Here is a 27,104-nt window from a genome sequence, read left to right on the forward strand (position 1 = left end):
ACCTGGTACAGAAAGGGACATTGTATAATGATAAGGGAGTTAATGCATCAAGAAGACATATCAGTCCTAAATGTGCATTCATTAAGAAATAGAGCTACAATATATGTAGGACAAACACTAATAAAGCTGAAATGATAAATAGACAAATCCACAATTTTAGTTGGAGTTCCTCTCTCAACAAGTAATAGAATAAGTAGAGAAAAAATCAGCAAGGAAATAGAACTCAACCACACCATCAACCAACAGGACCTAATCCCCTAAGACTGGTGGTAAGACAATGATATCCATTCTCATTACTGCCATTTATCATACTACTGGAAGCTCTAGTCATTGCAATAAGGCAAGAAAAGGATATATAATGCATACAGGTCACAAAGGAAGAAATAAAACTTCCTGTCTTCTCAAGTGACATGATTGTCTACATAGAAAATCCCAAGAAATCAACAACAAAAAAAACTGCCCAAAACTAATAACTGAATTCAGCAACATTGTAAGTTTCAAGATCAACATACAAAATAATCACATTTCAATGTACTAGCAATGAATATGTGGAACTGAAAATTAGAAATACTATACCATGCACAAATGCTTGAAAAAAAAACTTAAGTGCAAATCTAATAAAATATATACAGGACCTATATGCTGAAAGCTGCAAAACGCTGATGAAAGAAATCAAAGAAGATCTAACTATACAGTGAGACCTACTCGATTCACAGATTGGAAAACTCAACATAGGAAAGGTCTCAATTCCTATCAAAATCCCAGCAAGGCATTTTGTAGAGATACACAAATATATTCTAAAATTTATTTGAATGGGCGCTGGCCCTAGAATATCTAAAATAATTTGTACAAAATTATTTTATTTTACAAAAAGTATTAAGTGGCAGAAATCACTCTACCTGGTTTCAAGACTTACATAGCTGCAGTATTCAAGCCTGTGAGGTATTGGAGGACAAAGAAACACTTAGGTCAATGGTACAAAATAGAGAGCTCAAAATGTCAAATGTAAAGCCATAGAACTTTTAGAAAAAGACATGGGAGAAAAATCTGGGGACACAACATTTGGTGAAGAGTTCTTAGACTGGACATCAAAAGTGTAACCTATAAAAAAAATCAAAAGTATAACCTATAAAAAAATTAATAGAACTTCATCAAAATTAAAAACTTTGATCTGTGAGAGACTCTGTTAAGAGGATAAATAACAAGGTACAGACAGAAGAAAAATATTTACACACCACTTATTTGACAAAGGACTGGCATCTAGCATATAAAAAGTACCCTCAAAACTCAACAGCAGTTAGGCCAAACAGTTGAATTAGAAAGTGGGTAAACTATATTTTTAAAAATTTCACTGAAGGGCTTCCCTGGTGGCGCAGTGGTTGAGAGCCCGCCTGCCGATGCAGGGGACATGGGTTTGTGCCCCGGTCCGGGAAGATCCCACATGCCGCTGAGCAGCTGGGCCCGTGAGCCATGGTCGCTGAGCCTGTGCATCCGGAGCCTGTGCTCCACAACGGGAGAGGCCACAGCAGTGAGAGGCCCGCATACCGCAAAAAAAAAAAAAAATTCACTGAAGATATTGGGATGGCAAATAAACACATGGGAAGATATTCATCATCTGCTATTAGGGAAATGCAAATTAAGACTCAATAAGATATCACTGCACTGCACACTTATTAAAACAGCTAAAATAAAAGTAATGAAACTACCAAATGCTGGCAAGGATGTGGAGAAACTGAATCTCCAATGTATTGCTGATGGCAACGTAAAATGGAACAACCACTCTGAAGAGTAGTTTGGCAATTTCTTAAAAACCTAAACATACAGACCATAGACTCAACAACCAAACTTCTTGGCATTTCCCAAAGAAATGAAAACATGTCCACACAAAAATCTGTACCTGGTTCTTCATAGCAGCTTTATTTGTAATAGCCCCAAACTGGAAACAACCAAAACATCTTACTATGGGTGACTGGTTAAACCGTGATACATCCTCAGCAATAAAAAGGAACTACGGATATACCTAACAACTTGGATGAATCTGCAGAGCATGATGCTGACTAGAAAAAGAATTAGTATCGAATGTAAATTGATACAGCCACTATGGAGAGAAGTATGGAGGTTCCTTAAAAAACTAAAAGTAGAACTACCATATGACCCCGCAATCCCACTGCTGGGCATATACCCTGAGAAAACCATAATTCAAAAAGATACGTGTACCACAGTGTTCGTTGCAGCACGATTTACAATAGCTAGGACATGGAAGCAACCTAAGTGTCCATCATCAGATGAATGGATAAAGAAGATGTGGCACATATATAAATGGAATATTACTCAGCCATAAAAGGAAACGAAATTCAGTTATTTGTAGTGAGGTGGGTGGACCTAGAGTCTGTCCTACAGAGTGAAGTAAGTCAGAAAGAGAAAAACAAATACCGTATGCTAACACATATATATGGAATCTAAAAAAAAAGTTCTGATGAACTTAGGGGCAGGACAGGAATAAAGACGGAGACATAGAGAATGGATTTGAGGACACGGGGAGGGGGAAGGGTAAGCTGGGACAAAGTGAGAGAGTAGCATGGACATATATACACTACCAAATGTAAAATAGACAGCTAGTGGGAAGCAGCAGCATAGCACAGTGAGATCAGCCCAGTGGTGCTTTGTGACCACCTAAAGGGGTGGGATAGGGAGGGTGGGAGGGAGACGCAAGAGGGAGGGGATATGGGGATATATGTATACATATAGCTGATTCACTTTGTTATAAAGCAGAAACTAACACAACATTGTAAAGCAATTACACTCCAATAAAGATGTTTTAAAAAAAGGTTATATACTGTAAGATTCTGTTTATACAACCTCTCAAAATATAGAGATGGAGAATAGATGAGTTATCAGCAGGGGTTAGAGGTGGGAGGACAGGCTGGGTGTGACAGTAAAGGGGTAGCTGCACTGAGGCCTCTGTGGTGATAGAAGAGTTTTCTATCTTGATTTTGGTGGCGGTTACAGGAATCTACACTTGGTATAAAATGACACAGACCTACACACACACATATCACACACATAGCAAATTCCTGGTTTTGTATCGTACCATAGTTAAATAAGATGTAATCAACTGGAGAAACCAGACGAAGGGTGCACTGGACCTCTCTGTACTATCTGTGTAATTTCCTAGGCGCTGTAATTGATTTTTAATACAGAAAAATAATTAAAAATAAATCTTCTTTTGCCTTGGCTAGCTGTGGCCCACATTATTTCTTAAGAGGAGAAACCGTGAGACTGTGGAAAACCCCAATACTCAATTTTACACATAAGCGTGATCTGAGGCACGAGAAAGGGGCTCGGTGGCAGAAACTGGGGAGCCCGGGAGGAGTTTCCCTCGCGCAGAGGGTTCGGAGGCGGGGTCCCCGCTGCCGAAGCCGGGAGTGAGGGGCGCGCAGCCGAGCTCCAGACCCACCCTCCGTCGCCCCCGGAGCCGGTGCGGTGTCTTCACCGCGTGGCCAGAGGCTGGGGAGTGAGAAGCACGGGCACTGTCGCTCCGGCATTCCGGACGGCCACAGCGCCGGGCCTCAGAGAGGAGCGGAAGACTTTGAACTACGAACATTTTTGGTCAACGGGATCGTCTCCCTCGCTTTGGCTTCCTGCCTGTTGATTGTGAGTTAAAACCCTGCACTGCTTTCCTTCTCCAGAACCTCCCGAGGTGCTGACGGGAGCCCTCTCGTGCGCCCGAGTCCAGAGCAGAGGCTGTCCCGGCCTGCAGGGGAGGGAGGCGGCCGCCGCGCGGGTCCCCCGGTAGCCCGCGCCCTGCCGCGCGGGAGTCCGAGCCCTGGGAGGTGGATGGCACGCGGGGCGCGCGCAGCATGCAGTCGCTCAACATCACCCCGGAGCAGTTCTCCCGGCTGCTGCGGGACCACAACCCGACACGGGCGCAGTTCATCGCGCTGTACGGGCTGCGGCCGCTGGTCTACACCCCGCAGCTACCTGGGCGCGCCAAGCTGGCCTTCGTGCTCACCGGCGTGCTCATCTTCGTCCTGGCGCTCTTTGGCAACGCGCTGGTGGTCTACGTGGTGACCCTCAGCGAGGCCATGCGCACCGTCACCAACATCTTCACCTGCTCCTTGGCGCTCAGCGACCTGCTCATCTCCTTCTGCATCCCGGTCACTATGCTCGAGAACATCTTCAACAACTGGCTGGGGGGTGAGTCCGCGCGCTTTCCTTCTCCCCTAATCCCCAGCCTTCCAGGGGACCCCCTCCACAACACACACTCTACTCTTCTGACTTTCTTCCATTTTTCTCTTTACCAAATGAATCCAGTACCCTTTCTTAGAACTTCCTCACCTGCCCTCACTTGGAGATAAGTTTTTGCTCCTTTTGATTCCGTTCCAGCATTTTTCTCCGTGTCGCTTAGAGACACAAATTAGGGAAATGCTTAGGAGAGTCTCACCGCAGTGGGGTGGGAAGTGGCACCAGTTAATTCAGCTCCCTTTTCCACAATTACCAAGACTTTTTCCTATTTTTAAAATAAAAGTAAGATAAAATAATTCAAATAATAAAAACCTCAACATCCCCTCATTCCTCTAACCTCCAGCTTCACTCCCCAGTTGCCCATGGGGCTTCCAGACAGGTATTTGTACTGCAAGTATATATATGGACTTAAAACTTTAAAACAAATATAATGCATTTGCAGAAAAAAAAATCTAGTCCTTCTTTTTAAAAAATACATGAACAGAGTCACACTTGGAGAAGGAACACAGAAAATATATGTCCTCTTGACTGATAAAGGAAGAGAGATTAATTTCTCTTCCTTAGAATGGGAGCAGAAATGGCAGAGAATCATTTGGAGCCTTTGTTGGGAGCAGTGTGTGGGAAAAAAATAAGACACTGCACTTCTCTAAATGATGCAGTCTTTCCAAAGAGACATGACTAGAGAGCGTGTTTTGTAACCCATAAATAGTAGTGGGTTGTATTCTCACCAGTGCTTATGGAGTGCCTTGGGGACGAGGAAACATTGATTGTACCTGTGTTTTCATGGGTGGATGTACTCTTGTGACCATCTCAAAATTCATAGAAAGTGATTGGAAATATAGGGAGAATGTGAGAGAAATGAATCATTGTGCTTTCAAACTCTGCTATTTCCACCCCTTCCTTAGCTAATTCCTTTTATTCTCATGGCGGGTGTTTCTTTCATCCTACCATTACCAACTTGAGATCCTCAAATTAAGTCCCTGGCATTGCTTTTTTTCATTAATTTGCGCCGGGTTTATTGTTAGTGGATCAGGTTGCTAAAATCTTTGATTCCCATCCCATCTATGATATATATATTTCCCCCAATACACTAAACATTAGAGCACATAGTATTAGCTTGAAAGTGACACATAATGCAGTCATAAATTGACTTATGGATTATTGACTTTTTTATGCACTCTGATGAAATCATTATACTTGGGCATTTTAAAGTTGCCCAGTGCAACTAACGCCACAGAACTAATGGAAAAACTTTTGACCAGTACATATGGCTTATTTTTTGAGAAAAAGGCACAGGAGCGTTCCCTTTAATTAAAGCAACTCTGTACATGTCCCCCTTTTTTTCTCTTCTTGGAAAAAGGTATATAGCAAAAAAAAAAAAATTGTTTAAAAAAGGAAGAACTGGGGGAAAAAAGCACCCACATTTTTCTATTATTGTCAGAAACTCTTGACTTACAGATGTTACTGACAGATGGGAAGCTGACTATATGAGAATGGGATGTGATTATCTTCCACTGAAAACCTGAAGGAAATCTAACAGAAAAACAATTGTTAAGTGAGAGGCATAAGCGCCAAAATAATATACTGAGCTATTTGGTTTCGGCATGGCTTCTGTACATCTTTTCAACATGCTTCAGTTCTAGGTAGCGGCAATGCAGAATGTTGTCGGCAATGAAGTCCTTGATGTAAAGAGGTAAATGAGAAAGGGCTGCTTCACTGGTAACTAGAAGATATCTTATTCTGGGACAAATAGTACTTGTTCCTTTTAATTTGAAATTCTGTGGAGGGAGGAGAGGCTGCTGCTTGGCTAAAACAGTTCCTCCAGCACAAGTCATTAGGTCAAGTGGTCACAGGACCTGCTTGTGGCCCGGTTACCTTGGTAACAGAAATATTTGAGTTAGGAAATAATGCTTCCTAGGAGCAAAACAGAATGTCTTCAATAAATTGTGTACTTTTCTTTCTATTTAGAGTCTAGGCCGTGGGCCCACAGCATGAGCATCACCTGGAACCTTGTTAGAAATGCAGTCTCAGTCCCCATTCCAGACCTATTGAATCAGAATCTGCATTTTAACAAAATTCCCTATGTGGTCCAAATTCACAAGGAAGGTTGAGATTCATTGGTCTCTAATACACCATTGCTGTGTTCCACTTTGGGGACAGGTTATTTTGACCAATGGTAATAGGCCACCACTGAGCACTTTTCGTTAGCAAATAGACAGGCTAAATATTTCTCTCTGATTGTCTGTTATACCATAGAGGCCGTTACTACAATAACTAGGACTTTTCCCATTAGAGCTTATTTTTCCAAGTCATAATTATACCAAGGAGGGTGTGGAATTTAATACACAATCAACTTTACTTGTCTGCCTGATTTGTTGATGACCAAAATCCAGCTGAACCAAATTAAATGGGTAAAAATTTCCTCAAAGTAAATAAGCTATTATGAAGCTGTTTACTCCGGTTTCCAGAAATTACAATTTTCCTTAATAAATCTCTAAGTTATTGGGTGTTTTTTCTCCCTTCTGTAGCCTATACCTGCATTTTCAGAGTGAAATCTATGGGATGTTATTGACAAAGTACATTCTTTGCATAGACTTTGATATAATATTTTTCATTTGTTTATTTATTCATTCCTTTACTGATTCAACTATTTATTGAATGACTAATATATGCTAGTCGTTATGCTGAACTCAAATACAAGGGTGAATAGTACACAATGTATGTCGTGTAAAGATTTTGAGGAAAGACAGCAGTTTTCCTGGAGAATGTGAGTAGTTCTGTAGGCCTGGAGTTTAGCATTCAAAGGGGAAGTGGTGAGAGATGAAGCTGGAGAGAAAAGAAGAGAAATCATGAAGAGCCTTCTAGTGCTATGTTAAGGAGTTTGAATTTTATTCTGAAGCAGAGGCATCACTAATCTGAAGCAATGAATTTCAAACTAGGAGTTGCAACCTATTAATTAGTCATGAGTCATTGGGTGAGTCAGGATTAGCAATTTTTAAAAAAATGATATATATTAGAATAGAGAATTTCAGAGAGCATTTACATAGTAAAAGTTTGGTTGTGTGTGTATATATATGTATCTCCACATGCAATAAGAAATATCTTTAAATTACGTGTGTGTGTGTGTGTGTGTGTGTGTGTGTGTGTGTGTGTGTGTGTAATGTAAAGGTATTTCCTATTGTGGATCATGGTTAAAACCACTAGTATAAAGGGAGTCAAGTTAGAGCAAGTATGGTTGACCATAAGCAAATTAAACCCATCAGAATTCATCAGCCATGGTTATGTTCCATTGCTACCCTGTGGCAGTACTTTGTTACAGCCAACTCTCTGAATTCGATTACTAAAGTGGTGGAATTGATGATGCAATTTTAAGGAACACAGATAATTAAAAAATTGATTTACCTGTGGCTGGTTGCTAATAAAGCAGAAGTTTTTATTCATCTTGGAATGTGTGGGTGTGGATGAGACTGTGACAAAGGCAGACTGTTTAGACGAGATTATACCAAAAGATGCAAGTCATGGCGTGTGGAAGAACAGCTATACACATGATTTTTGCCTAGGGCCACCTAGCCCTCTGACTATTTTTATTACTGCAGTAAAATCAGAGCTGTTCTTGAAAAATATATGGTGTAGTCTCTCAGAATAATATATTTTAATCCTCGAACTGTGTTAAGTGTAGAGATTACAAAATTGTAGGAGACCCACTACTCAAATAAATTTTAGAAAAATGTTATCCCGACAAGATTTGCAAAGTGGTGTTCAGAAAAACAGGGTGGGAAGGAAGCAGGGAAATGTGAAAGATAAAGAGATGAGATGTAGAAAAGAAGGAAAACAGTGATAATCAGCTGTCTTCCAAGTCATAATATAGAGACAGGTAGAGAATAGAGTTATACTAATTTGGCAAGTAGAAACGTAATTTAAAAGAAATAGGATTGATGCTTCCAAACCATTGAATACCCTAAATACTTACTTATTTTGTAAGACCTCTTCTCCACACTAATTATGGAAAACCTGTGGTTTGGGGACTGTTTTTCACAGTGGCTGAGAGCATAGACTCTGGAGCCATCATTTTATGGCATATAGGAACAACCTTGGGTAAGTTGCTTTATTTCTCATCTCTTTCTACAGATGGAGGTCATAACAATACATATTTTATGGTGTTGCTTCCAAGCAGATTTTATGAGTTTATGGAGTTAATGCTGATTATAACACAGTAAATGGTAAAAAGTGTTCTAGATTGGAAGTTAGTCTTTTAACTTTGAACATTATCATCATTGTGGCTCAGTCAGGACAAAGGACACTTCTGGCAGGTATAAGGCATAAACAGGGACAAAAGAAAAGAGAGAACAGAGGAGAGCAGAGATAGACTTTCATGATGTTGCAGAACCACAGAAGTCAATGAGAGCAGCTCAGGGGAAGAGATGAAAGATAAGCATATTTATTAGTCAGAGTTCTCCCGGGAAAAAGAACCAATAGTATGTGTGTATATGTATGATGTGCTGTGAAGAATTGGCTTACACAATTATGGAGGCTGAGAAGTCCCACAATCTGTTGTCTGCAAACTGGAGACCCCAGAAAGCAGGTGGCAGTGGTCGTTCAAAAGCCTGAGAGTCAAAGAACCAACGTTGTAGATTCCAGTCTGAGGCTGAAGGCCTGAAAACTAGGGGCCTCAAGGACTGAAGAAGATCAGTTTCTCAGCTCAAAGCAGTCAGGCAGAGAACAAATTCCCACCTTCCTCCACCCTTTTGTTCTATTTGGGCTCTCAACAGATTAGGTGATGCCCACCCACACTGGGAAGGGCCATCTGCTTTACTCAGTTCACGGATTCAAATACTAATCTCCTCTGGAAACACCCTTACAGACACAACCAGAAGTAATGTTTAACCAGACATCTGGGCACCCCATTATCAATACAAGTTGACACATAAAATTAGCTATCACAGAGTATTGAGTAGTGTTCCCTGTGCTATACAGTAGGTCCATGTGGGGTGATGGGATGTTAACTACATTTATTGTGGTAATCATTTTGTAATATATACTTGTATCAAGTCATATTTTATACCTTAAACTAATACAAGGTTGTATGTCAATTATATCTCAATACAACTGGAAAAAAGAAGAAAAAAATTAACTATCATAAGAAGTCATATCTAAAACACAAACTTTCTTTTACAACTAGTCTGTTCAGGAATAGTGTTTTAGATACACAGAGAGAAAGAACAGAGAAGAAGAAAACAAAACCAAAAAATAAAAGAAGTCATAAAACATACATAGATTGGCATTCTTTTTAGCTATCATTTTTTTGAACATAATTAGGTATCCAATGGTGTGCTAGAGCTAATTTGTACCAACTCATGATAACCAACTGTGTATACATCTATTCCAGGCTCCACACTTATTGATATCCTTTTGGTAGTTTGGGATTGGCCATGGTGACCATATTTATACCAGGGAAATTAGCAAATAATTAATGATCAGAAACTTTTTTTTTAACCTGGGGAGCTGGTTGTTAACATTTATTAGCACACCACTGCTTGTATCCCTTGTAATGTACAAGATAATCAATCATCAATATTCTAGGTATTACTCACCACCATTGCTTTAATGTATATGGTCATTTTCTCAACCAACTTTAATCCAGCATTTTACTTTTGTTTTTTTAAACTTTATCCTTGTATGCATTCAAACAGAATTTCTTGGAATACTGCTTTGTAATTATACATTTATTTGTGGGATATTGTTTAACTCCTGCTCTCCTTCCGTGAAGAACAGCTGGGAGTGTTTATGTTTTGTCTCGGTCTGTAGTCAGAGCCTTCAGTAATATGTGATCCATAGGTGAGCGAATGAACAAACGAATGAATGAGAAGACAGACTATAGCATGAAAAATTAGTGTGATAGACTAAGATATCCTCCTAAGCCCTCCCCAAGCCCCCCAGAGATCTAGGTATCAATTTCCTTTAAAGATCCTCAGCTTATTACAACATGTAGCCAGGTTTGAGAACCAGTGCTTTCTAGGGCTTGGAATCTGGGGTAGGTCTTGGAATTCCCAGTGTACACATTTCTGTTGTTGGGAAGGGTGTCTGAATATCCACCTAGGAGTAACTGCTGAGAATTGTAACTGATGGTTACTGCTTCCATCTTCAGATATGACTGGCCTAAAGTTTTAGTTATAGCTTGAAACAAGCAAACAAAAATTCCCATTTCACCTTCTCCATCTTGTAAAAACTGTTTGTAAATTTCTCTCTCTTTCACCTTCCATCCTACAACTCTCTCTCATTCTTGCTTTTGTGCTCTCTTTTGGGATCTCAGGTTCATAGCGTTGAGTTAATAATATGATATTATTATCATTCTGGACAATAACCTTCTCTTGTTTTATTATGTTTATATTCTTTTTTTCCCTTAAATCCCCATTCCCTGCTATAATTCATCTCCCCCTGAAAAGGTGGCTACAATAATGTGTTTGATATGTACCTTTAAATTTGTTTGTATTCTTCTTACATATGTTGCATAAATATGCGTTGTTACTTTGCTCAGTGCTGTTTCCAACATCTTTCCATGTTGCTGTGTTTATCTAATGCTTTTATTTTTAACAGATAATTTATGTATTTAGAGTCCACCTTTGTATGTGATACAAGATAGGCAGATTGGTTTATTTTTCTCCATGTAGAGAGCTAGTCTTTTTTACACTTCCTATAAACAACTTATAATTTCTCCCTTGATTTGTGGTGCTATTTTAATTATAAATCCATTTCCCATCTTCTTTTCTGTCTATTTTGAAACATTGCTTAGTTGTCTAAGTCCACACCAGTGCTATAGTGTTTATTGCAAAGGCTTTTTAGCATATCTAAATATTGCATTGGGAAAGTCCCCCATTTCTTTGACCTTCTCTTTCAGAGTTGATTTAGTTATGTATGGACCTTTAGTTTTCCATAAGCATTTAAAAATAAGTTTGTCCCCCTGGAATTTTGATTGGTATTGTATTCAATTTATCTGCTGTTTTGGAGATAATTGACATTTTAATGATAAGTCACTGTGCAATATTGTCATGTTAATCCTATGTGATAAGACAGAACAGTGGTCCTTCAAAGATGTCCATAACCTAATCCTTACAATCTCTGACTATGTTGCTTTACATGGCAAAAGAGATTTTGCTGATGTGACTAAGTTAAGGATCTAGAGATGGGGAGACCATCCTGTATTATCTAGCTGGACCCTATTAATCGCAAGCGTACTTACAAAGGGAGTCAGGAGTGTCAGGAGCAGAGATGAAGATGTGGCAACCGTGCCAGAAGTCAGAGTGACGCAGAGCCTTGAGCTAAGGAAGGCAGGCAGTCTCTGGAAACTGGAAAAGGCCAGGAAACAGATTCTTCTCTAGAGCCTTCAGAAGGAATGCAGCTCTGCATGCCCATTTTAAACACCTGACTTCCAGAACTATAAGATATAAATGTGTGTTCTTTTGAACCACTAAGATTGTAGTAATTTGTTAGAGCAGCAGTAGAGAACTAATACAATCACCTCTTACACATAGAATGACTCTGTTTAATTAGGTCTTGTTGGATGTTATTCCTTCCAGACAGAAACCTGGTGTGTTAACGTATTGGGTGGGCATGTTCTTCAGGGGAGGTTAGGATACTTCTTAGCTCTAGGAGTTGGATTTCATTAATGTAGGTCAATATTTTAAATTTCATTCTCCTTGTCGATGAGTTTTAAAATGGGCATGCAGCCCATTTTGGCCATAGAGTCTGAGGTTTTCCTCACTTTCATAAAGGGACTGAGAAAAGCGTATATTTTCCTTTCGAATCCTAAGAACAAAAGCATGCTGAGGAGGACGAAGTAATCCAAAGGAGAGAATGCCAATCCATGCTGAAATCATTCAGCTGTAGAATTTACTGCCCCATTATTGCTCTACCTCTGGAATCACTTTTATATGAAATAGTACATTTCCCTTATTGTTTCAGCCAGTTGAGCTGAATTTTCTTTTATTTGCAGTCCAAAACATCTAACTAATATATAGAACAAACAAATACAAAGAAAATAAAAATTATGTATTCCAAATCCAGAGGTAATTATGATGAGAATTTTAGTGTGTTACTAAAATTAGTAACATTTAGTAGTTAGTTTTCTCCTGAATATATTTTTAGCAAAATAGAAACCCTTTAGTGTTTGAGTGCATGTGTGTGTACATGTGTATATCACTTGTTTACTGCTTGTTTCAGTTAGTTTTCATTTTAAAACATCCATTGAAAGATGATTTAATAATTTACATTATATTGACATATATTTTATTTAGCCATCCCGCTATTTTTGGCATTAGTTTACACTAATTTGAGGTTATTTTATGTTTGGTGAGCAACTGAGTACATAAATTACATGAATAGTTAAAAATTTTTATTAAACATTTCTGGGGAAGAACACTTTATAATGCATTTTGTTGCCTGATAACCTTCACATTCGAGAATTTTTTCCTAATGGCTAACCTGACCTTCTCCATTTCTTTCCTTGTATACAAAAAAAAAAAAAAGAAAAGAAAGAAAAATCCCTCCTATATTATTTGACAGTGAGTTATTTTAAGATTTTTAGCACAATGAAACCACCTTGTTTCTGCTTTATTACCCTAATGTTTAACCTGGGCTTATTTTACTCTATTATTTGAAAGTCTAATTATTGCCATTAGTGGAAAGTAAAAAAACAATTCAGTTACTTTTCTAAAATGGTATTTGTAGCTATTAGAGTAATGAAAATAGGAAGAGAAATACCAGAAGAGACATAATTTTACTTTGGTGAACTTGTTTTCTGACACAAATATGCACCCAGAAGGTTCTTCTTGTAAAGTAGTTGAAGGAAGCACTCTGAGCAGAACTACAGTTAGTATCAGCTTGGCTCCACAAAGAAAAACCTCAGGGTCTCGCAATTTGTATGGCCCCTTGTGGAGGGCCACTCATCCTAAATCAAAATCTTTCTGAGGACAGCTCCAGCCCATGTACACAGAGAAGCCAGAAGTCTTTCACGTTGCCCCATTCTTAAATATGTAAAGGCAATCAAGGATTGTTAGGCAGTTGAAGAAAATTTGCAGAATAAAAGGGAATACAAACAAACAGATAAATGAAACTAGCATAAATGGGTGATTTATAGATTTCTTTAGAAAAAATTCTAAGTGGTATTTTCATATCTATGGACATATTCTGAAGAATGTCTCCTCATTTGATATTTTCATAGTGGAATTCCTATTGGTTTTTAGTCTCAAACTTCTACAATAAATGTATCATTCAATACAACACTTTTTAAGATGATTTTACATAAGAAAAATGTATGTCCCAAAACTTAAGAAAAGATTTTAAACCAAATGATTTATCTATAAATAAAAATTATCCAGCTATATTCCAAATACATTTGGTAGAACATCAAAATCACAAATAGATATTTTGAAAAGCATGCCTAGTGTTCACAATGGGATGTGTGTACTGAATGTTGCTGACACTAAGAGAAGCATCACATCATTTTACACATTCTTTGCGACTGAACCATTCTTTGCAATTGTTACTCTTGAAAAGAAGAGTAGCTTTGCAAAGAGGTCAATGAAAAAGATGTTGAAGAATTATTTAAATGCATGATGAGAAATTAGCAAGTACTAAAGTTGTTCAGGATATCAGTCTGAAAAAGTTAATCACAGTGATAACCAGAAGGTATTCAATTAAACCACTAGACATTGCTTGCTGAAAATTATTTGTGGGCTCTGCTGATACAATGATAATCATTATCTTTGAACTTGGTGGAGATATTACTGCCAGATATCTCTTATATCACCATGCAAATACTTCTATAAACATACTACAGGAGAGTAAGTAAAGCTTTATTCTGTAGTGTTTCATCCTAAAGAGTCAACTACATCCCCTGAAGATTCTTTCAGGAGTCCCTACCTGAGCACAAAAGTGATTAAAAAAAAAACAAAACTGAAAGCTTCTGAGTTTTATAGTTTGCCTGAAATTGCACCTTTGCAAGCCAACTTACTCATGATATCACTTTCCACAGCCAGTGACAATGATTACATTTCAGCCCTCCTCGCCTTTCAACTTTCTTCAAGTTTCCAGTCTGTTCCTTTCTTCATGGGTATCAGGTCATCCAAGGTAATTGTCCTGTTTTTGTTGCAAATTATATTTGAAATTTTCTAACATATTTATTAATTTCTGTGTGCTGGTTGCTATGCCTTGTTGGAAAAAATTATTCATGATGCACCATGAAAATGCTGCATACAGAGCAACATGCACACAAACCATTTGATAAAAACCATTCTTGTTCTGGAAATTGGGAGCAATATTTTATACATTTTACATACTAAATGATGACTTAACTATATTTTAGTTACACTTCAGGAATTCTGTTGGGAGTTTGATTTGGCATTTTAAATAACGGGGAATAGGCTACTAGTGCACATTTTCACACAGAATGTCTCATTTTCATGAATGAGTTACTAATGGTAAGTGGGAGATGTCTTCATTTAAGAAGATATTGACTTCATAAATCAAGAGTAAGCATCTCTGAAAAGGAACATTTGAGAATAAGAAAAAGTTCTTAAAAGTGAAAATATGATTGCTGAACTTATATATAAATTATAAGAGCTAGAAGATAAAGAGAAGAAGATCTCTGGATTGTGGACCAAAAAAGACAAAGAGAATTTATAAAGCAAAAAATATGTATAAACAAAAGATAGAAACATGAGGGATACAGCCAGGAATTCCAAAATCTGATTAATAAGAGTTCCACCAAAAAAATGCACAAAACACAGAGATAAAACACAGAGATAAGAGAGTCAGAGGCCTCCAAATTCAAAAGGCACACAAAGAGCAAAAGAATAAAAAATGGTCTAGGCTTCAACTCATATCCCCATAACATTTCAGAAGTACAATTACAAAGAGATCAATAAAAGCTTCCAAATAGTAAACCAGGATACTCATAAGAGAGCAAAAATCAGTCGGACGGTATACATGTGTTAGCACCAAAAGTGGATGCTAGAGGTCAACAAGGCAAGATCTTCAAGATTCCAAAGGAAGATAATGTTGAATTTAAAGTCAAATTATAGCCACTTTCAGATAAGCAAGAACTTAAGGAGCTTACTTTAAACTCATTAATTTGAAGAACTTACTTGAAAAAGATTCATGCAAAACAAGGGTGAAATACAAGAAATAAGAAGCCATGAAATAAAAGGAACAGTGGAGAAGGAATCCATTCTAAATGAATTTCAAGAACATGGCTATAGAACAATCTTTAAATAAATAAATAAACACAGTCATCAAACTTAGAAGTCAGTAGTCTTCCAGAAGAAAGTCTTAAAAGAACAAATACTAGAATTGATTCCAAGTTGTGTATATGTTATGTGAAAAGTTGAGATGTAATAGTAAAAATAATGATGATGATGATGATTACGGCAGCAATAAATGTAGCTAACACTCATGAATGCACTTTCACATAGTGCCAGGCTCTGTCCTAAACACATGGCATTTATGATTTCATTTAATCCTCCAAGAGTCTTATGAGACAAGTATTGTTTCATCATCTACATTTTATAGATAAGAAAACCCAAGACACAGTGAAGTAAGGTAATTGTCTCTAGGTCACACTATTAACTAGTGGTTAACCCAAGATCCAAACCCAGGCAGTCTAATTCCAGAGCTTATACTCTAAACTGCTATACTGTGTTGAAGAAGGTACCTGTTTCTTCTTCAAACTGGAACAAAAGAAATGCAAATTAAAACTCCAGGAAAAATTAAATAAATGAAAATACTCTACAAAAGGTCATGGCCCGGATACAAAGCACATTAAAATATGGCACACTTTAGAGCAATGAGTAAATTCACAAGGATCATTACTATAAATTCAGAGAAAGAGAAATGTATTTGGAACATGTATATTGGTTTTGTAGTTATAATGTTTAAGTAGTCATAATAATGAAAATGCTGCTTATAGTTTTAATCTTTTATAATTAAAATGTAGGCCAAGTACAGAAGACTTAACATGGCAATGGAACAGAATGCAAAGCTATCAGTCTTGATAAAGTAAATATAAAGGTATAGCTGAAAGAAGTTGGAAGGAAGAAGAGAGGAAGAAAAGGAGGAAGGAGGTGACATGAGGAGGTGAGGTATCATCATCTTACAAAGTGAGGGACAAGATAAACTGTTGGAAGCTGATAGACCAAGGAAAAGGGTGTTAAGTATATTACTTTATGAGTCAAAGATAGAGGAAACCACGTGCAAGAATTTAGTAACACACTTCTCTAAAGCTTTTCAATTGAAGAAATTGTTATAACTATAAGAAAACTAAAAGATGTGGGGAGAAGCAGAGGTGGGAGGTAATAAAAATGAACTAAAAGCCTATCTATCCGAGAAGAAAGTCAATATAGACCATCTAAAATCAGGATATCAAGAATATAAAGCAACCTGTTTAGCAATGTGATGGTACCTGGCAGAAGAACTAAACACAAATAGATGTCGGGGAGTAGGACAGCAGGTGAGAGGGGGTGGGCAGAGACCCATTCTTTTTTTATCGTAGCCCTTCCGATTCTGAATGATTTGCTCATAATTCTTCGATTAAAAAGACATTTTTAAAAGGAAGAGACAAATTAAATTTGTAACTGAAAAGCTGCCCCCCCCCAAATCATCTCCTAGCCAGATGGTTTCACTGGAGAGTGCTGCCAAACACTTAAAGAAGAATTAACACTACTTTTACACAAACTCTTCCAGAAAATAGAAGAGAAGGGAACACTTCCTAAACCACTTCATGAGGCCATTTTTACTCTGACAAAGTAGACAAAGACAGTACAATAAAAAGAAAACTGCAAACCAATGTCTCTCAACTGCAAACTTAGACATAAAAATTCTCAGTGTATTAGCAGACAGAATCCAACAATGTATAAAAAGGATTACACACATGATCAAGTGGGATTTATCCTAGGTATGTAAGTCTGGCTCCATATTCAGATATCAATGTAAAGGCTTCCCTGGTGGCGCAGTGGTTGAGAGTCCACCTGCCGATGCAGGGGACACGGGTTCGTGCCCCAGTCCGGGAAGATCCCGCATGCCATGGAGCGGCTGGGCCCGTGAGCCATGGCCGCTGAGCCTGCGCGTCTGGAGCCTGTGCTCCGCAACGGGAGAGGCCCCAACAGTGAGAGGCTCGCGTACCGCAAAAAAAAAAAAAAAAAAAAAAAAAAAAATCAATGTAATCCACCAGAGCAACAAGCTAAAGAAGAAAACTCATATCATAGCAATTGACACACAAATAACATGTGACAAAATCCAACATCCATTCATGATAAAAGTTCTCAGCAAGTTAGTAATAGAGAGAAACTTTCTCAGCTTTATAAAGAGCATGTACAAAAACCTACAGCTAACATCATATTTAATGGTGAAAGACAGTGCTTTTTTTCTCAAATTGGGAACAGAGCATGGATGTCTGCTCTCACCACTCTTATGTAGCATAGTGCTTGAAGTTCAAGCCACTGCAAGGAGGCAAAGAAAAGAAATAAAAGATATAAAGGTTGGAAAGGAAAAAGAAAACTACCTCTATTTGCAGAAGACATTATTTTCTACATAGAAAATCCCAAGAATCTACAAAATCTCCTAGAATAAGTGAATTCAGCAAAGTCAAAGTATATAAGATCAACACACAAAACTCAGTGGTATTTTTATATTAACAAGTAACGTGCAGAAAATGAAATGAAAAATACCATACTACTTATAATTACTCCAAAGAAAGTGAAATACTTAGGTATACAGTAAACAAAACATAGTTTTCAGTTCTGTGCGTTGAAAATTACAAAATGCAGGTGAAGAAAATCAAAGAATACATAAAGAAATGGTGAGACATACTGTGTTAATGGATTGGAAGTCTCAATATATTAAAGATGTCTGTTCTCCCAAAATTGATCAATAGGTTTAATGTAATTCCTATCAAAATCCCAGCAAGGATTTTTGAAGACATAGACAAGCTTATTCAAAACTTTTTAATAGGCACAGGGCCTAAAATAGCTAAAATAATCTTGACAAAGAAGAAGTGGGAGGAATTCCTCTGCCTGATATCAAAGCTTCTATGTAGATAAAGTAATCAAAACAGTGTGGTATTGGCAGAGGGATAAACACAGATGAATGAAGCAGAATAGAGAATTTAGAAATAGATCTGCACAATATGCTCAAAGGATTTTTGACAAAGGTGTGATTCAATGGAGGAAGGATTGCCTGTTCCACAAATAGTGCTGGAGCAATTGACATTTATAGGTGAAAATAAGCAAACAAAACAAACAAAAACTTAAATCTCACCCTTTATACAAAAATTTATTCAAACTGGATTGTAGACTTAAAAGTAAATGTAAAGCTATGCAACTTTGGGGAAAAAACATAGAAAATTATCAGGGCTGAGCACAGAATTCTTAGAGTCCTTAACTGACACCAAAAGCTCAATGCATAAAAGGAAAAATTGATAATTTGGACCTCATCAAAATTAAACACTTGCTCTGTTAAAGCCCATGTGGAGAGATGAAAAGACCAGCTACGGACAAGGAGAAAATATGTACAAAGTATATATCTGACAAAAAACTAGTATCTATCAATAGAATATATAAACTCTCAAAACTCAGCAGCGCAAAGACAAACAGTCCAATTAGAAAATGGACAAATCACATGACGAGAAATTTCATCAAAGCGATATACAGATGGCAAACGAACACATGAAAAGATGTTCAGCATTGTTAGAAATCAGGAAAATGAAAACTGAAACCATGATATCAATACACATCTATCAGAATGGCTAAAAGAAAAAATAGTGACAACACAATGTTGGCAAGGATGTGGAGAAACTGGATCACTTATACATTGCCAGCAGGAATATCAAATGACACAGCCGTTCTGGAAAATAATGTGGCAATTTCTTATAAAACTAAATATGCAATTACCATGCAGCCAGGGGATTCCATTCTTGCGTATTTATCCCAGAAAAATTAAACGTTGTGTTCACACCCAAACCTATATGTGAATATTCATAACTGCTTTTTCGGTAATAGTCAAAAACTGGAATACCCCAGATGGTCTTCAGTGGATGAATGATTAACCAAACTGTGGTACATATATTCTGTGGAGTATTAGTCAGAAATACAAAGGAACAAACTTGATAAATGCAACAACTTGGATGCATGTCCAGGGGACTCTGCTAAAAGAAAAGAGCCAGGCTGTAGGCGCACGGGCTTCAGTAGCTGTGGCACATGGGCTCAGTAGTTGTGGAGCATGGGCTTAGTTGCTCCATGGCATGTGGGATCTTCCCAGATCAGGGATGGAGTCCGTGTCCCCTGCAATGGCAGGCAGATTCTTAACCACTGCACCACCAGGGAAGCCACTGTAATGAGAAGCCTGCGCACCACATGAAGAGTAGCCCCTGCTCGCCGCAACTAGAGAAAGCCCGCACCCAGCAATGAAGACCCAATGCAGCCAAAAATAAATTAATTAATTAATTTAAAAAAAAGAAAAGAGCCTATCCCAAAAGATTATTTAGTATATTGCTCAATTTATATGCCATTTTTGAAATGAGAAAATTTTAGAAATGGAAAACAGACTAGTGGTTGCCAGTGGTTAGGGGCAGGGAGGGGCAGAGGTGGGAGGGGCATATGAGTGTGGTTATAAAAGGGCAACAGGAGGGGCTTTTGTGGTGTTGGAAGTGTTCAGTATCTTGGCTGTGATGGCAGGTACTTGAACCTATTAATAAAATCTATAGAACACACGCACACTGAGATGAGTACAGGTAAAGTTGGAAAACCTGAATAAAATCAGTGGATTGTATTAACGTCAATATCTTGGTTGTGATAGTTTACTGTAGTTTTACAAAATGTTACCATTGGGGGAAACTGGGCAAAGTATACAAGGGATCTTTCTGTATTATTTCTTACAACTGCATGTGAATCTATAATTATCTCATAAAATTTTCAATTGATAAAGAGAAAGAAAAAATGAGAGGTCAGGAGGGTATAGCCTTCATGAATGGGATTTGTCTTCTTGTAAAAGAGATGCCACAGAGCTCTCTCTCGCCCTTTCTGCCAAGTGAGAATACAGTGAGAAGTCTGCAACCCGGAAGAGGGTCCTCACCAAACCATGCTGGCACTCTGATCTCGGGCTTCCAACTCCCAGAACCGTGAGAAATAAATCTCTGTTGTTTATAAGTCACCCCATCCACGGCACATTGTTATAGCAGCCCAAATGGACATGCCTCCTCTCAGAGCCAGCTGGGCAGCTTCCATCTCCTTCCCTAAGTCTAATAAGAATTCTGGAGAAAAATGGCTCATCTTCTTTGCTGTCAGTTTCCTCTTGCAGTCTCTCTATTGAGTCTTCTTCTTGGCACTTGGAAACTGTAAGAATCTTCTCCCTGTCCCTCCACTCTGCAGGAGTTAAGGTTCCTTCTGGCAATGAGCTAAGCCAACTGGACTCAATTCCTCCAGAATTTCTACTAAAGATTGGAAAAATGATTGGATATGAGATAATACAATAAAATAACGATTGGACTAGAAGAGAATAGATGTGTATAGCGATGAAGAGAGAGAGAGAGAGGGACAGAGACAGAGACATTGATTTGTGAGCCATAGTACTATCTTGAATTATTGATTCATAATGACTTTCTATAGGTGGTGTCAGTTCATTTGTATCTTTATCATAAACCCCAATTTGGGACTGAGTCTCAGTTCCTTGAAACCCATGGCAGTACAGTGTTTTCTTTTCTTTTCTTTGTTTTAATTTTTATTGGAGTATAGTTGATTTACAATGTTGTGTTAGTTTCAGGTGTACAGCAAAGTAAATCAGTTATACATATACATATATCCACTCTTTTTTAGATCCTTTTCCCATATAGGTCATTACAGAGTACTGAGTAGAGTTCCCTGTGCTATACAGTAGGTCCTTATTAGTTATCTATCTGATATATAGTAGCGTGTATATGTCAGTCCCAATCTCCCAATTTATCCGTCCCCCAGCCTTTCCCTGTGGTAACCATAAGTTTGTTTTCTATATCTGTGACTCTATTTCTGTTAAATAAGTCCATTTGTACCATTTTTTTAGATTCTGTGTATAAGTGATATCATATATCTGTCTTTCTCTGTCTGACTTACTTCACTCCATATGACAATCTCTGGGTCCATCCATGTTGCCACAAATGGCATTATTTTGTTCTTTTATATGGCTGAGTAATATTCCATTGTATATATCTCTCCCCCTCTTACCCCGTGGTTACCATAAGTTTGTTTTCTACATCTGTAACTCTATTTCTGTTTTGTAGATAAGTTCATCTGTACCCTTTTTTTTAGATACCACATATAAGTGATATATGATATTTGTCTGTCTCTGACTTACTTCACTATGACAATCTCTAGGTCCATCCATGCTGCTGCAAATGGCATTATTTTGTTCTTTTTATTTATTTTATTTATTTATTTATTTTTTGAGGTACACAGGCCTCTCACTGCTGTGGCCTCTCCCGTTGCGGAGCACAGGCTCTGGACGCGCAGGCTCAGCGGCCATGGCTCACTGGCCCAGCTGCTCCACGGCATGTGGGATCTTCCCAGACCGGGGCACAAACCCATGTCCCCTGCATCGGCAGGCGGACTCTCAACCACTGCGCCACCAGGGAAGCCCTGTTCTTTTTTAATACAGTGTTTTCTTAATGCTTCCACTCAAAATAGAAAGAACAAGCAGTGCTTGAGCTGGGAAATTTTCTTCAAAATCCATGTTGGGGCTCTTGGTTCTGGCCTTTCCCTAATCCATTGAGATTCTCTTTTGTTCCTTGCTCAGGGATGCATCATTAAAGTAATCCTCTCAACAAACTCATGGAAGACAGGAAATCTGGAAAGAGCACCCTGGTTTCTGATGTTACAAGTGTTTGTTTTGTAAACAATAAAATAATGCTCCCATAATTATGCTTAAGATAAATGTGCTTTCAATTTTAAGATGCTGTAGAAGGTTCTCTATACCATGCTTAAGTTATTCATCCATTCAACAAAGAAGCAGTAGGTGCTTGATCGACAGCTACTGAGGGCCAGGAATTTCCCTGGGAATTTTATCTGGGGAAACAAACACAAAAAAATAAATGGCATTGTCCTTGCTCAGAGGAAGTTGAGAAGAAACCAGGAAGGGCAACAAAGGTGCTACTCTGGAGGGCACATGGAGACAACAGTGGTCAGTTCTATCTGAAAATGGTGGTGGCCTTCAAAGGTTTCCAAAAGAAGATGACTTCTGAGTCAAGTCCTAGAAAATGGGTCCACAGTTCGATAGTGGGGATAGGGTGCCAATCCAGGGTGACAGCATCCAGGCGTGGAGCAGCACAATGTATTCTGGGAAATGGGAACCGAAAGCAACTCTGTAAATTCCTCAGCAGAGGACTCGGGCATGAAGAACACGGGCAGAAATGTTAAAGACAGACAGGCAAGTGAGAGTGCAGAGAACCACGGGGACCATTTTAAGGCACTTGGGCTTTATCTTTTAGGCACATTTTAACATTTAAAATGTATTTCAGGAAGACTATTCCAGCAGCAATTTTGAGGGTAGTGAAGGAGTGGAGGTGAGAATGTATGAGGAAACGATTGCACTGCTCCAGGGTACAGGTGATGGGGTGCATTGAACATAAGGAGTCTTTATGGTTAGAGAATTAAGCACAGATGTATTTGGCTTTGCCGAGTTGTATTCTGATGATTTTAACGTTTTTGCACATATGGTCTGGCTGGTGGCAGTCATCATAGGCTCCCCCATGTGGCATGTGCAACGACTTGAGGTAGATTCGGGGCTGGGATTGGTAATCAATCACACAATTGAAATGTCTTCCCTCCCCTCTTAATTATAATCATTTTCCTTCCTGCAAGAGTGTTACAGCAAATTTGTATGATCTCAGTTATTTCACTGGAGGTTTCTCAAGTGGAATAAAATAATTTGCTTTAAGATTTTTTCCTCTGCTTTATCCAGATCTTACATCGTTAAGACTTTATTGTTTAAAATAAAATGTACCAGGGACACATTCTACATTTTCCTGCCAGCAGAACATGGCTTTCCTAGTGTTCTTCAGTGTCTTGTTATGTTTTAAGAGTTCAATGTTCGCTCTAGACTTTTCTTTTATTTTTAAGACACATGAAAAATTTGTAACCTCTTATCTACTTATTGGTTGATTCTCCTTCGTAAGCCGTTTCTCACCTGCCTGCCTATTCATTGACAAATTGAAATCTGAACTGGAACATGTAAAAGGATGTTCCAACCTCTCTGCTTCCCCAACATCTTTGTCAGATGGGCCCAGGCTTCTGGTAATTCACAGTGAAGGAAGCACTGCACCATTTTTGGTGACCCGGTCTCTCCATTGGGGTGTACTTGAATGCGTCCTGCCTGGAAGATCTAGCGTGGACAGTAGTCATTAAGGACACTAGGGGGTTGCTCACATACCCTCTAAGATAATTTTTGAAACTACGTGTCTTTTGTACCTTTTAAATTGACATAAGCAAATGTGAAACTTTACTGGGCACTCAGTATCCACTGGCAAGGGTATGAAATGAGCCCTCAGGCAAGGGTACATTTAAAAAGTGGCTTGACGTTTGATGCAACTGGTATATTGAATGAGCTGGACTCCACAGGTAAGAGCAGAAGGCAGTTCTATTCTATCCCTTGCCACCTACAAAAATGCAGTCTTTCCAGTCCTCAGATGAAATATGGTGGATGAAGCCTTGAGCGGGCCCTGTAACTCTTGCGGTCATTCAGAGAATAAAATTCCTCTGGTCACTTTCAGTCATAAGAACAGTGACGGGTCACTGAATAGAGTTAGTTCCCTTATCAAAATGTCTAGTCCAGTGTCACAATCACAAAAGTCCATACCCTCAATCAATTTAAAACGTCTTCCTTCCCCCAGTTTGAGCCATCTTTAGGCCTAGAATCCTACAGTATGCAGAGGGGATACTGTCCCCTTATTCTGCATATGACCGTTTCCCACGACTGATTCTTTACTTCATGGGTTTCTCACAAATAACAACCCTGAGGCTTCCAACGGCTACTCCCTTTAGCCAGCTGCTAGTGAAGACCTTTCAGCTTCCACACACAACTGGACGTGACCAGCTCCTTTCTCTGAGGCTGCCCTTATCTCCAGCAGGAAACCCACACCAATGAAGCCCTTTTATAAATGACCCAACCCAGTTCCCACGTGGGGTCCATTTCTGACCCATAGAACACAAGGAGATGTGTCCATTTTTTAAATAAAATTATGTTATCATATATATAAATAATTTTATATAAAAATATATAAAATTTATATATTTATATATTTTAAATATATAAATCATTTCATTTGTAGAAAATGCATAAAATCTAATTGGCAAAGCCAGTCCTCTCTGTCACAGATCAGCCTAATCAGATTTGCTTTCTGTCAAGAAAAAGTACGATTTCATTTTGCAAATCAAATAAACGTATTAACATGCTTTCCCACAGCCACCTTCTCATTCCTAAGTCCTATTAGCGAGAGTGCGAGCATACAAAAAGCCTTAATCCCTCAGTTGGATGAAATGAAGCACCACTAACTTCACCATTTCCACTGATGTTCTCTTTGCTTTGCTGTCACTGGCTCTCTCTCCGGAGTGATGTATTTGACAACTTTCAGGGAATGGAAGCAATGAGGTGGTTAGGTTAAAGTTGCCCCATTACTTCAGCCCCTTCACTGTACAGAAAATGGGAATTCACAACATGTCATCACCTGTCAAAATACCTTTTTTCCAATGCCAAGTTTTCCCCTGAATAGAAATACAGGGAGAGGCACAAAGCCCCGTCATGGATTTATGGTGCCTCGATCAAGGTGGCTTCACTGACATCAAATGGTTTGAACCACGTCTTGCTTTGGTGGGCCCATAGTGAGATTGGGGTTGGGTGAGAGATATGACTTGTGAAAATTGAAGGAAGGGTGATTATGAAAGAGGAACTGAGAATGTACACTCAGCATGACACTTCAACCCCAGGCCTTCTCTTTGGCAGTGGAGTTTTAGAGAAGTATGTGCTTGGAAATAGAAGATCTGAGATTGGTTCCCATGAAACCACCTGAGCGTGCCCTCAGAAGGCCTTTGCTTGTCCCCAGGGGAACGTGCACCTGTTCAGAGACTGTCAGTCTCGCCTTGTGCTTTAGAATGTGTCAATACGTGGCCCCCATGGTTGTTGGCCCGGTGGGCTCTGCCTACATGGAGTCAGAATGAGTTTCACCATAATATCCTCTTCTCAGAGAGCGTGGATCTTGAAATTATTGTTCAGTAAGTGTTTTCATTCTTAGTTGTATTTGAAAAATAACACCTAGATCAGAACTTGAATTTTCATACTTTTGATAACTATACCAGAAAGCTTGTTTCCCCCATTCAATTGACTTTGAAGATTGGTGAGAATCCTCTGGGAATGGAGGCAGAAATATGTCTTAAGACCTAAGTATTCTTCACCTGGAAAGCTCCAGAGTGACTCAAACTACAACAGTTTCCATAAATTCTCTAACTTTAATTCCTATTATCCAGATGTGTGACTTTTGAATATGCTTTAAATGTTTGGTTTGTCCCTTATTAGCATTTTCTATTACTATTAATATTTTTTAAACATCTTTATTGGAGTATAATTGCTTTACAATGCTGTGTTAGTTTCTGTATTAATACTGTTATTATTAATTTTTTGAACCCATGAGATCAGTCTGTTAGAAATAGTATTAATAATTAGAAATTGCCTTTCTGTAAAATATATAGCTCAAAGGCTTATAATTTGGTCTGAATATTCATACATTGGCAATAGTTTGAATCCCAGTTTCTCATTCATCTCAGAATCTACAAGCTACCACTTGCCTCTCTGAAATCTTTGCAAGCAACCTGATCATTGCAATCTGAAATAGCAGTAACAAAATACAGACTTGCAGTACGAATTCAATGGGAAGAAGTCTGATGCCATGTCAGAATTGGTCTCTTCAACAACTGAGGGAGCAAAATAATGTAACAGTAAATTAGCTGGCATGCTAGTACAAAGTATTCTTTTCATACATACTTTGGTCATTGTAGTGTTCTTTCTTTCACCCAACTAAAAACTTAACGACTATCATGTAAAAAGATGAGAAAGATAAAAAAAAGTGAACAGGCTATGGACCTCAATTCCATTTAAAATAAAAAAGGAAATATGAACCTCTTAAGAATTTAAGCAGTGGAGTGGAAAAAACCCCACACCTCCCAACAAAAGAACAATCAAAATTGTATCTCACTTGAAATATGTACCCACGGTAAATATGTAAGGATCTGAAAAATGCTGCATTACAGTAGTATTTGGCTGCTTTTTGTTCTTTTTTTTTTTTTTTTTTTTTTTTGTGGTACGCGGGCCTCTCACTGTTATGGCCTCTCCCGTTGCGGAGCACAGGCTCCGGACGTGCAGGCTCAGCGGCCATGGCTCACGGGCCCAGCTGCTCCGCGGCATGTGGGATCTTCCCGGACCGGGGCACGAACCCACGTCTCCCGCATCGTCAGGCGGACTCTCAACCACTGCGCCACCAGGGAAGCCCTGCTTTGTGTTCTTTTGATGCTGCCTCTGGCTCTTCTAACTGAATTGTGTTTATTTTAAAGATTAAGTATAACTTCTTATATGAAAAAGAACACATCTGCTGCTTGGAAGAGTGGACCAGCCCTGGGCACCAGAAAATCTATACTACCTTCATCCTTGTCATCCTCTTCCTCCTGCCTCTTATGGTGATGCTTATCCTGTACAGTAAGATCGGCTATGAACTTTGGATAAAGAAAAGAGTGGGGGATGGCTCCGTGCTTCAAACTATTCATGGAAAAGAAATGTCAAAAATTGCCAAGTCTGTTTAA

The 27,104-nt window shown here is 38.6% G+C and overlaps 1 protein-coding gene across 1 annotated transcript; it reads left to right on the forward strand.

The window, feature by feature from the left end:
- Positions 1–3,618: 3,618 nt before the first annotated feature.
- Positions 3,619–27,104, forward strand: QRFPR (pyroglutamylated RFamide peptide receptor; the record flags this gene model as incomplete). Its single annotated transcript, XM_079920778.1, has 3 exons — positions 3,619–4,313; positions 22,940–23,032; positions 26,859–27,104. The coding sequence occupies exons 1-3, from the start codon at positions 3,861–3,863 to the stop codon at positions 27,102–27,104; spliced, it is 792 nt and encodes a 263-aa protein (XP_079776904.1). The 5' UTR covers positions 3,619–3,860.

The sequence above is a fragment of the Stenella coeruleoalba genome (genome assembly GCF_951394435.1).
Source record: "Stenella coeruleoalba genome assembly, chromosome: 4".
Classification (NCBI taxonomy): Eukaryota; Metazoa; Chordata; class Mammalia; order Artiodactyla; family Delphinidae; genus Stenella; species Stenella coeruleoalba.